General features: G+C 40.9%; 1 protein-coding gene across 5 annotated transcripts in view; it reads left to right on the top strand.

Moving 5' to 3' along the window:
• stxbp5a (syntaxin binding protein 5a (tomosyn)) overlaps window positions 1-12956 on the top strand; it is a 91351-nt gene that overhangs the window by 31933 nt on the left and 46462 nt on the right. For all 5 annotated transcript variants that reach the window (XM_079642795.1, XM_079642794.1, XM_079642793.1 and 2 more), the window contains exons 3-4: window positions 4425-4506; window positions 5855-5955. In XM_079642795.1, the coding sequence (XP_079498921.1) occupies window positions 4425-4506; window positions 5855-5955 (183 nt within the window). The remainder of the gene's footprint in view (window positions 1-4424; window positions 4507-5854; window positions 5956-12956) is intronic.

Here is a 12956-nt window from a genome sequence, read left to right as displayed (position 1 = left end):
CAAAACGGTCGATTTTCACTGCATATTATACAGGTTTTATTATTCTCAAGCCTGTGTTCAATGATGAGCCTATAATTAATTGATCATTTTGTAATCATTTTGTTATCATGTAAAAACTATTTAAAATTCTAAATGTTTAAATATTTTAATAACCAAACCATTTGTAAACATTGACAATTTATTGTAAATGTTTTCTATATTAACTTATAGACACTCTGATTGACAACAGAGAAACATTTTGGTAAAGGTTAGATATATAGAAATTAAACACAAATTTAAAATACATGTAGGGTCAGCAAAAACCTAAGCATTGAATGTTTGATAAATATTTGTTTGAATTGCAGACCCAAAATGTACTGAGTTTAGTGTATGCACATATTTAAAAAAAACAATTGGTTGTAAACACACTTTATAACCAAATAACAATATTTTACAACATTTAGACACGGTAGACAAGTATAACTATCTCTTCATTCAGTACATGTAAACAGAGGAATGTAGAAATTGAGTCTACTACTACTAAGTACCTTTGGTGAAATTCTTCTTCTTCTTTCCAATTGGATTCTCGTTGTGGCCTGCTGCATTCTTATGCTAATCTTTGAGCCAACATCCACCAGAAAAACGAACAAAATGCAGTTTTTACTTTGCATTCTTTTCTGATTACAGCTGTGCCAACGTGTATGCTTCATGATAATGTACCGTGGGGTGGCTTCCTCTCCTCAGAAAGAAGGCAATGTGAGCAGTTTAAAAAGCACATCCTTAAATCCTCCCCTGTCTCCGTCTGTGGCACTGAACGGTTTGGTTGCCGTGCAACATTAGGAAGGAGTTTTCAATTAAGAAATTCTCGGCGAGTTGGAATTTACTGTCGCCGAGCCCTCACCATCCTCACTTGAACTGCATAGCGTCTTTGAGTTTTTAGAAAAGCGCTATATAAGTGTCATGTATTATTATTATTATTATTATTATTATTATTATTATTATTATTATTATTATTATTATAGGCTCTGTGGCATGTATGAATGTTACAAGCAAAAAACCATCAGCTGGGTTAACAAAAACTAACATTTAGGTTGTCCAAGTTTATTTAAATCTTTCTTTCATTTAGATAACACTTTAATGTACAATCAGTAATGCAATTGACATTCAAGGTGGTAAACTACCTCTTATGTTTTGGTGAATAGTAATGACGCAGGCTCTATTTTCTCTCATCACTTTTTCCCCTTCTGAGCACGGAAACAATTATCCAGAATGTATTATTATTATTATAATTAGGAAACATAATTACAGCTTTTAGGCTCATCATACATCACGATCCTCATTAAATGAGCTGATCTAAGAGCTTGTACTCTCTTACTTGAACATTTTTAACCAGTGTCCCAGTGACAGTTTAGCCGGCAGCAGTATCCTGCAGGATTGCAGCCATTTAGGTCAAGTGAGCTTTTTAGCTCATCTCTTATAGTCAGAGTACTTTTCATTTTTGTATTTCTTGCTGTGTATTAAACTCTTAACGCTGAATGCTGAGTGCACCTGTCACAGTCTGAACTTCTGAAATGACAGGTCAAGGGTTGACAAATTGACAGAGTTGCGATGTTTTTGAATGCACCTTATCTTGGTGTTAAAAAAACTAGTTTTGTGCTGGGATGAAATATGAGAAACCGGTGTCCTGTTTTTGGTAAGACAAGAAACAACAGCGTTTCTTGTCTCTTGCTGCTCCTCTCTCTTTTAAGCAGGAGGCATGTAATATTGAGTTAGCTTTCTAGGAATTTTCCATCATAATGTCATCTTTTATTTTTCTATTTTCTGATCCTGTTGTTAATGACTAACTATTCACAATGTTATTTCCAAGTGATCCCCTTGGAGTTAACTGTAGGTGTTTTTTGAACAAAAATAGGAAGCTGCAAGCTAAATGAAGAAAGCCTATTCTCTCGACAGTTGCCGTCTACCTCCTTATTCACACATCTGAAAATGGATCATACTTACTTTTGAGGAGAATCTATATCCTCCTGTTATTGGCTTCCATGATTCAACTCAATTTGGATTAAACCATACATGAAGAGATCTTTGAATAAAAGCCAAGCAGAGGGAGAGAGCACTTCTTACAGAAAAGTGACTGGTGAAGAAGTTTCATGATGTTTGGGGCTAAGCTAGATGTCATGTAGGGAACGGCTCAGATCATCATTGACTTAGTGCATCCCTCCAGGTGTCATAGTTCAGGTTTGCTCCATCTCACTGAAGGATTAGTGTCTGAAATCCAGTGGAGCCTGTAGATTTCTCCTGGTCAGGACATCACTGGCTCAGAGCTGAAGTCCTTTAATTGCCTGTCCAGGAGGGCGAGGGCAAAGCTTAATCCACCTGAAGAGCTGAGGGGACGCTTTCCATGCCGCACAAAAGCCACTGTGTCACGCTGATACCCTGCGGTCAGATATAGCTATACATTGAATAATAGCCAAAGAGTGAAGATATTATGCAAAAGAAGAAGAGAAGTAATAAAATATATAGAATGTTTGTTCATTTATAAACCCTTTATATTCTCTATTCATAAGAGAAAAAAGGCACAGAGAGAGTAAGGGGCTTTTAGCTGAGGAGAAATGAGGTGTTTTGTAATGCTGCATTGCTGTGGCTTTATTCATTGAGATGGTCACAGCACACCTCGGTAATGATCACATGAATTAGAGCTTAATAAATGACAGTGGAGCCGGTGTAGTAGGTGCTGAAGACGCACTTTGCACTGTGGGAGAAGGACTTGATTATTGGTGTTGGAATAAGATTTCTAGGGATCAGCTTGTTCTGTTGTTTCTGTTGCTTCTACTGTCAGTACCAGTATGTGAGGCGGTTTTTCCTATTCAATGGCGAATCAAAGGAATGTCTCTTTTTTTTCAATCACTTTCTCTGCTTCTCTGTCCCACTGGTTTATAACTTTTCTTTGTGAATTCATAGGATTCTGTTTGATTTAAATATAGAAATAATATTTAGCATTTCCTCATAACAATGGAGTAGAACTGCTTTTATATCGAGTGGTGTACTAGTTGTTTTAACCCAACAGTTTTCAAACCCAGAGCAATCCCTAGTTTTCTTCAAGGTTTATTTTTTGAAAATTGACATCCAGCTTCCTTATCTCTATTGTAATAATGCTGATTCCCCTTTGGACATGCGTTAGTGTTAGTGTCAGGATTTGATGTTTTATCCAGGTTATGATACACTTTTATAGATCTTGGTTGTATTGTTGAAGCTGTCTTATATCACGGTATTCTGTATTCATAAATTGGCGTGCAGTTCAAACTGTATTTGAGTTGGAAACCTCTGCAGGCAATAGTTGGTTATTATGCAGAAACACAGAGCCTAACACACACACACACACACACACACACACACACACACACACACACACACACACACACACACACACACACACACACACACACACACACACACACACACACACACACACACACACACGACCACACACACACACGACCACACACTAACTAATGATGAGCAATAGCGCCGGCGCCCCCAGGGTGTTACACTTCTATGTGACCCCTGTATGAAAAATCACCTCCCACCACCCTTAGCCCTGAATGAATGGATATAATCAGGACACTCACCCATTCAGTCTCCTCAGGAAAATATCCAGTTATTCTCTGTCAGTCCCTTCTCCCCTCATCTCTCTCTTTTTACCTAGCCTCTATCCCCCTACCCCAAACTGGATGTTTTTCTCTCTCCTCTGCATCTTTTATCAGAGATCTCTCTTTAACTATATGCTCTCCCTCCCTGCTATTATTTTCTCATCTGCTCACATAATATCCACCTCTTCTCTGCTGATATTTAAATATCTGAATTCTCCCCCACAATCCTGTGAAAGCTTTCTTCCTTCGCTGCAGCAATTTCAATGTTTTTCGACAATTTCTTCCTCGCAAGCACTTTCTTTAGTCTACAATACTACTAAGTGAAATGATCTACCTGGATTAATAACTGTAGTCTTGGGTAACTCGCTCTTGAGTGCCTTTTATTTGAGGAATATACCTCCGTAAAATAAAAAGCTTCTTGCAAAAACAAAGTCATGTGGTGTATCGTTTAAAGGTGTTGAATATTTTTAAGAAAGGAATGTGATTCAGACATATATGGGATGCGAGAAAGGGTCCAGCCATCTTTTGTTGACTGTAGTAATGTCTGTGTATTTCCAATTTTCCTTCCAAGCAGGTTACCAAGTAACAGAAGTCATGACCTTTGTGTCAGGTGTAGCGAGGAACAAATGACCTTGAAATGCTGAGGCACTTGTTTTGAGCTGCTGCACATTCGAGAAACACCTCATACATATTCAGCGCCCACTTGGCTGCCTACACACACACACCCAAAAACAAACCGTGTTAAAGTGAAACAAAGCTCTGCTGGTACTGTGTGTTCCTTGACAGAGATGCTTTCAGGTTTGGTCGTCCAGGGGTGGAGTGCTACTGTCAACACGAGAGTGGAGCAGCCGTCATCCAGCTACAGTTTCTCATCAATGAGGTACATAAATATGAGGGGAAAATGTTGGATTAAATAAAAAGTGAATTACTTGACTGGGGCATCTAAAGTCACTTAAAGTCCTGCCCTCTCTCTCAAAGCCAATGACAGGTGATATTAGCATTGATGGCTAATGATCCTCAATCAGGAGTACTATAGTGTTTTAAAGTTTTGAGTATTATTAATTATTAAAAGTTGGCACCAAATGGCTAGTCAACCCTCTTCTTTAGTCTTGTTAACGTTTCTTTTGATGTGAACAGGAATGTTTGCTCAGTTTAAAACAGTGTTTAAAGGTGATTAAGTGCATTTTTTAAATTTTAAAACGTCTATATACCTTTTGACAAACAAAATGAAAATAGATACCAAATAAAATAACTTGACTCTCACCAGGTAAAATATAACAAATCCATCTTATATAATCATACGTATTTATAGTGTGTGTGTTCTTTTGATACGTCTGCTGTTTTTAATTGAATGCATTGTTCAATAATATTTTCTGTTACGAAATACCTGCCAAATAAAATTCCCTTCAACAGCAATATCAGACATTTCAGTTCATTCTCACAAGAGAAACGTTCTCTTTTGAAAGATCTTGCATTGAAATAATGAATTCAGATGTTTGTGTTTGTCCTCTTTTATAATCACAGATGTGACTCAACCCACATCCAACTCTAAATATTGAAATATGCAGTCAAGTCAATATCTTATGTCAAGCATCAAACCTAGAGGCCACAGGGAAACTTCATAAGCATTTTGTAAAGTTTAAATTGGCAGGCTGGAAACATGCTATCAGTATTTAATACCTGCAGCACTTTCTGATTCAGATGGCAAGTTTGATTTACTGTGTGTGTGTGTGTGTGTGTGTGTGTGTGTGTGTGTGTGTGTGTGTGTGTGTGTGTGTGTGTGTGTGTGTGTGTGTGTGTGTGTGTGTGTGTGTGTGTGTGTGTGTGTGTGTGTGTGTGTGTGTGTGTGTGTGTGTGTGTGTGTGTGTGTGTGTGTGTGTGTGTGTGTGTGTGTGTGTGTGTGTGTGTGTGTGTGTGTGTGTGTGTGTGTGTGTGTGTGTGCGCGCGTCTGTGACTCAGCAGTTTAAAACAGAGATGGAGACCATTTTAAATGCTTCCTTCATGCGCACATAGACTTATATACATCTGATGAATCATCGTGGTGACCTGTTAGACAGCCGCCTGATTTCAATTCTGTTTCCAGGGAATGCAGTCAGACTCATGCATGTAATGCTCCAAGAGAGCATGTGGTATGCTTATTGTAGTCTCCAAAGTTATTACCTACATGTGTTTCAACAATGTTACCTATCCTGAAATTCAAAATGAAATCCCCTTTTCTTTTCTGACAGGGAGCGCTGGTGAGTGCTCTGGCTGACGACAGTGTTCACCTGTGGAACCTGAGGCAGAAGAGACCTGCCATCCTCCACTCACTCAAGTTCAGCAAAGAGAGGTAAGAGGGGCGCACGAAACGGCAAATGACGAAAAAAAGACCTTCTGCTAAGTCGATGTGTCTTGCCACAACTCTCTTTTTCTACTCAATTAGGCCCTCACACTCGCTGTGGCGCAACATTTACTGTGTATTTCTGAGCAGGGGCCAGTGTCACAGTTTGCTGCCTGTGTGAACTGTTAATTTTTCGCCGACTGTCATGCTGTATGCAAACAGACGGCATTTTGTTTGGCAACTGTGTCTGTTCGCCTGAAAAAATGTGCGCAGGGCAAAGGAGGTGACGGAAAAGCTCTCCCCTCTCTCTCACTCTCTCTCTGTTGGTCTCTTACTTAACACACTTTATTTGGGTCACTCTCCTCTGAGGCTTACCCATCACTGGGGCACAGGTGTGACCATACCCAAACACCAGAAGGTTTACACCAGCAGGTTGTTACACACACACACCAACAAACAAAGACATGCACACACAACACGCACACACAACACACACACACAATGGGGGCAAAAAAAAGCAATTCATTTCCACACGCACTCTGCGATGGTTTGATAAGCCTTATGACAGACACAGCTTACATTCATCAGAAAAAGCAAGTTACGTAATTTGAGTACAACACTTTGGATAAATCTCACACCACTCTTTCCTGTTTATAATGTCATGTTACCATCTCAACTATCAAAAAAGTTTAACGTGGTCACACAGTTGGCACCATTTTCAAAATTCTCCTTGGTTCGACATCCAGGACATTTAATATCCAAGAGCTGTTATTTGGCTGACGAGCAATTAAGTTTCCACTTGCAAATAAGTTCTGAGATACAAGACGAGTAAAGTGCAGAATCACCTCACCTTAAGGAGGTTGCTGTCCCCTGTCCCCTCCACTCACAGAGGCAGCATGTACCCATCAGAGCCAATCATATAATTGGCTAGTGATGTGTCACAGTGAAAAGTGGTGAAATGGTTAAACGTCAAAGCCGATGATCTGTGACGGCGCTGATGTGATGGACAGGCGGCCGGCAGCAGCTTTAAGGGCGGGTTGTGTTCTTGCGGAGGCGCTTGACCGCCTCTGACATTTAGTAAGCACCGTCGTCCAACGCAACGACCTCGAGCCACGGCGTCGGAAAGGAGCAGAGACACTGCATCGCAAGAGACGTCGGGATGGGGAGGAGAAGCTGCAAAGTCAAATGAGACATTTGGAAGAGGAAAAAGAGAAAGTTAAACTAAAGCAGTGGGAAGAAGTAGATGTAGAGTAATGGTAGCAACACACGCAGGACCTCCCGCATCCCACTCCTTGTCCTCATGTCATTGACATTTCAAGAAGAAAAATGCTGGCTTTCAATCTGCATCCATGCATAATGTGCGTGATATGGATAAGAGCACAAAATTCAAATGCATTCCTTTTAGCCTTATGAGCAAGACAGTCTAACTAGCTGATGAGTGAATTACGCATCAGGCCGCTTCTCTGCACCTTTGACTTAGTTTACTTTCTTCTATCAGTTTTCTTTTTTCAGTGCAACACACCAGTTATATTTCAAATTGTTGCGTCATTTGACACCTACAGTAGCTGCACACCGGGTGTGTCATATAGACAGAAGAAGCTGTCAAAGTACAGCAGCAGGGATTTGCTGATCCAGGATGTGTATCTGATAAAACTGCTGCATGGATGTAATCGCACAGTTACGCTGGATAATATAAAATGTGCTATTGCAATCTTCTATTAAGAAGTTATCTGGCTCTAAAGGCATTTATTATTATTTTTAAGGTTTGCCCACCGTTTGGATCAAGGCTTTTTATTGTAGGTGTCAAAAGAAATAGCATCCGGTTGGATTTCCAAATGGTTATAAGAATATGACTGTTTGGAATGACATCAGATGGTAGAAATGGCGACGAGATAAGTCCAGAAACTGTAATTGGTTTATTAGGCAGACTTGTTTCAGATTGAATTGTCACCCACTGCCACTCAATCCCATGTCCCACTTTGACCCTTTGGTTTTTTTTACCCTTGTTGACTGTTTGTTCAAAGCTTGACTTTAGCTTGTCAGGGTGTAGTGGACAGGGGAGCCATTTTCTGGTCAACAAAAGGACAGTCATCCAACCAGAAATGCCATGACAGCCTCCTAACAAGGTGCGAAACAAGAAAGAAAAGTATAACTTGTTATTTTGCAGAGAGAGATGGTCTCCTTTAGCATGAGAGTAATACCAATTTTAACACTCTACGCTCAGCAGGAAGGAATTTATTTTAAAAATGTTGTAGTAGTCAGTGTATGGATACATGTTGTTGGGAGGCATTCACTTTAGCAACAACATTGTTTTTCATGCCTGCTAGGATAAACAGTTTAACCTTGAGAACAGTATGGCTCAAGTCAATTAAGGCTAACAAGGATAAAATGATTATATGTGGTTCACTGCTGATCTAAATATCTAAAAGCAGTGAGTTTCCTTCCCACTAAATCCTTATTTCACACGTTTATTTTCTACCGTATCAGCTTTTAAAATCTCTAAGCTTCCCATCACCTGAGGAAACAATTCCAAAACTCCAATCCTTTTTCTTCCACCTTCCTTCCTTCTTCTCACCCTTCGTTCCCCTGATCAGAATTTGTGTTGATGGGGAAAGCAGTGTTGCAGAAAGCCCTCCGGCGTCAGCATCTATTCACATCATATCACAGGCACTAGAAGAGAGGAGAGGAGAGAAGGGAGGAGAGGAGGAGTTGAGACAGACTGGGCCTCAGCCAAAGAGCAGTGAGTCAGTCTGTGGGCTGGAGTGTGGGGATGGAGGGAGCGCAAACAAAATCCTGCCGAGTCATTCTGGCGTTGGATGCTCTCGTCACCTCGTGGCCTTGCAGGAATGCACTGCAGATGTGGAAGCTATTCTAATGCAGGATGATATGATGGGAGATAATAAGAGAAGGGAACCAGGGTCACCACACACAGATAAATGAAAGCTGAGTTGTCGACATTCATAGTGCTTTGGTGGTGAATGTAGCGACTTTAAATTCCTTTTGAAGGTCACCTATTATGCAAAATCCACTTTTTCATGTCCTTTATATATAAACATGTGTCCCCTCTGTGTAAAGACATTCTGCAAGTTTCAGGAAAAAACTGTCCTGATCCATTTATATAAAAACCCGTCTGAAAATGAGCTGATCAGATTTTGGCCACTTTATGATGTCATAACGTTTGGCTCGTTTTGATTAGCCAATAACCAACCAAGGTAACACCCGCCCACCTTATCACCTGAATCTCCTCCTAGAGCACCATTGTTTTCTTTTTAGACCCCATTTACACAGGAGCGCAAACGGACCAAATTCGTTATCAAAAAAGTCTTCCGTTCACACGCATTCGGCTCATTTAACGTGTCCGTTCACACAAGACCACTGGAAACGCTGTAGTACATATGCCGGGCCTGTAAGTGGCGCTGTACTTCCGCACAAGACCTCTTGTAAGCGCTGGAGACGCTGTATTATGCCGGGCCTGTAAATGGCGCTGTACTTCTGCCACCAAAAGCAGCGGAGAAGAGCCCGGGCATGGTTGCCATGGTTGCCCTTCTGTTTATGCCACGCGGTAGATTTAGCAACATGTAGTTCATGTAATTCTCCATGTCCACTTGTTGCTGATGGTTGTGCTAGAGGGGCTGTAGATTTTGCACTAACATCTGTAGCATGGTCAGTAGCACTAGCAGTAGCTACTGAGCAGCAGAGGTGGGGAGAGGCGGGGCTATGGCTTCATCATTATCAGGAAATGATCGTATAGGGTGTACACACTGAGCCGTTTGGCCCCCCAGAGCGTTCCATTTGCAGATCTATCCACCTTGGGACCCGTTATCGTTTGCGGGGTCCGTTTCTGCGGTTCCGTTACGGCCTCGTGTGCTATACGCGAGAGACAAGTAGCGGATACAACCTGTTTCGTTCTTGTGTAAACACCGCCTTAACCAAATATCTTGCAGAGGGGCGTGGGGAGTGTCTCCTTATTTTCATCTAAAGTAACAGACACAGAATCAGCAACAGGGCTGAAACAGAGGGATTTATGGGATGCTGCATTTGGTGATCTGTTTGGTATTTCGAGCCAAACACTTCCGAGACATGTTTTTATATATCTGAGACCTATAATAATGAAAACGAGCATAATAGGGAACCTTTAAATAATGTAATTAATAGAGCCAATTAGAGCTGATCTATGTTGCTACCGGGCAACACACCTCCTTTTGTTGCCAGCACTATCTTCTCACTGTGCAAAGGTATATTAAGAAGCTGTGAAGGGGAATTAATTCAGCATTGTTTTAATTATGCGGCACTGGCTTGGATTGATTTTCACAGGTGCTTCGTGTGTGTGTGTGTGTGTGTGTGTGTGTGTGTGTGTGTGTGTGTGTGTGTGTGTGTGTGTGTGTGTGTGTGTGTGTGTGTGTGTGTGTGTGTGTGTGTGTGTGTGTGTGTGTGTGTGTGTGTGTGTGTGTGTGTGTGTGTGTGTGTGTGTGTGTGTGTGTGTGTGTGTGTGTGTGTGTGTGTGTGTGTGTGTGTGTGTGTGTGTGTGTGTGTGTGTGTGTGTGTGTGTGTGTGTGTGTGTGTGTGTGTGTGTGTGTGTGTGTGTGTGTGAGAATGTGTTTTCAAGATGATGCGCGTGTGAACAGTCTGTTATCAGATCATAGTCTTTGTAATTGAAACCCTGTGGGGTAGATTGGGTTCTCTGCCCTCTCAGATTAGAACAGCCATCCGGCCTGTAGCTTTGCCAAATGTATATTGTATAAGTGTATATCTTGTTTCCATTTTTTATTTATTTAAGCTAATTGGAAGTCTCCCCAAAATCTTAAGGTTGTTCAACACTTGATCACCTTTTTCTTTTGTTATCTGCTTTGTCATTCAACTAATCAACAATTCCAAACAATGTCTAAATTGTTATCTGTATTCCCGAATACTTTAAAATACCTTTGTTTTCTGAGAATATAAGATAACACGAAAGACAGATATATAATTGTTTACTATACTGCATTACAAAAAGTAAAGGTATAACTTTTTTAAACATAACCAGCCCCCATTCTTCTCTTGTCAGCTTCTTTCTTCTGCCCTTTTTGTGCATAACAGCGTAATTCTTTAATACATATGTTTAGAGACATTACAAGTCTGCATGATATTAAAACTCAGTGTTCTATCGTCAATCCTATTACTGCTCTGCTGCAGCAATGACATACTCATTACTGCAACCTAATAATATCATTTTCTTGACACATTGTTGTCTAGTCAGCCCTTTAGCAGCTAGTGGTCAGTGCTTTGCTCAAGGGCAGTTTAATAAAAAGGAAGGGAAAGGATCAGTAAATCAAGGCAGTTTAGATTAAAGTGCTGCAGCCGGTGACTTCCTAATGACAGGCCGGCACATGTCAGCCCATTTGTAGCGATCGTCTCCTGTGAAAGGGACATCACATAAACCAATGCAATACAAATGATGATTTCCTAAAGTATCCCCTCTTTTCAATTGATCTGCAGTGAACCCTGCCGTTATACGTCTAGCCCACAGTGCAGCCTCAGAGCTGTGTGTGGCAGGCGTCTGTCATGTCTGAGGCGATATATCTGGCCCTGAGCCTGAAGCTGGCAGCTGCCTTCGTGTGTCGTGACCACTTGAAGCTTGAGATTTCACCAGGAGACACGTGCATGCACACCAAGTATGAACACAATGACACCCACATAAGTACACACACAATTGGGCGGGGGGCAAACACACATCAAAAAAGCACACACACACTTCTAAGTGCGAGAACATTTGTATACAGTAATTATGCTTCCTGACACTGCCTCTCGGTTGGCTCCTCTCAGAACACTTAATCAATCGGCTCCTATGTGCGCACAGACACAGATTAAACATTTATACACATGAATTCATGTCAGTGGCTGAAGCATGTTCCTGTGCCGATGTACAAAAAAACCTACATTCATACATTGACAAATAGACGTTTATGCAGAATTTCTTGTTTACAAAATCATAACCGTGACACATGCACACACTCCAGCCCTCATATTCATAGATGAGGCACATCTGTTAGTGTAGATGGAAAAGGGGATTTAATCCAGCTGACAGTCTGTTTACTGGATAGGAAGATGCCACAAGTTGTCATGTCAATCTTATTCATTGGTAATGCGTCTGTACGAGTGTGCGCATCCCAAAGATCAACTGTCAACATTATTATGTTCGAGCTCTTTCTTAACCATATCTTCTGCAATGGCAACTACATGTTTGAATCACAATGTCGCCTGGATTAGTTTTTTTTATCAACAAACATTTTTATGAAACATATCTGTCAACATATCTTATTTGTTTTTACACCAACATTCACTGCCTTAACGCATAATACAGAATGCATTGACTTTTTTCAATATCTCAGTGATTTTTTAATCTAGCATCCTGGTTTTCCAAAATCTTAGTGAGTGCAATGCAGACAGCAATTATATTTCCGTCAAAATATATTAAAATAATTGTGAGTATTAATACAAATATTTTTAGGAGAAAGTGATGTTAGTCAGATGAGACTTAAATAAGCATGCGAAGCTGTTATCACTCATGTTTGATTTACCCGGACAATATTCCTGTATTTATTTAAATGATGTCACTGTGCTTAAGGGTTGTTTTCCTAATCCCTGTGCACATTTTGGACTATGAATGAGATGTATGTCAAGTAGCTCAATGCCTCTTTCCCTCTTTCCCCCCCAAACAAGAATATATATTCATGTTTTAATGCAGAGCTTGGGGGAGGTGTGTGTGTGTGTGTGTGTGTGTGTGTGTGTGTGTGTGTGTGTGTGTGTGTGTGTGTGTGTGTGTGTGTGTGTGTGTGTGTGTGTGTGTGTGTGTGTGTGTGTGTGTGTGTGTGTGTGTGTGTGTGTGTGTGTGTGTGTGTGTGTGTGTGTGTGTGTGTGTGTGTGTGTGTGTGTGTGTGTGTGTGTGTGTGTGTGTGTGTGTGTGTGTGTGTGTGTGTGTGTGTGTGTGTGTGTGTGTGTGTGTGTGTGTGTGTGTGTGTGTGTGTGTGGCT

Source organism: Notothenia rossii, assembly GCF_949606895.1.
Source record: "Notothenia rossii genome assembly, chromosome: 8".
NCBI classification, from domain to species: Eukaryota; Metazoa; Chordata; class Actinopteri; order Perciformes; family Nototheniidae; genus Notothenia; species Notothenia rossii.
This window is presented reverse-complemented; position numbering and strand designations above follow the sequence as displayed.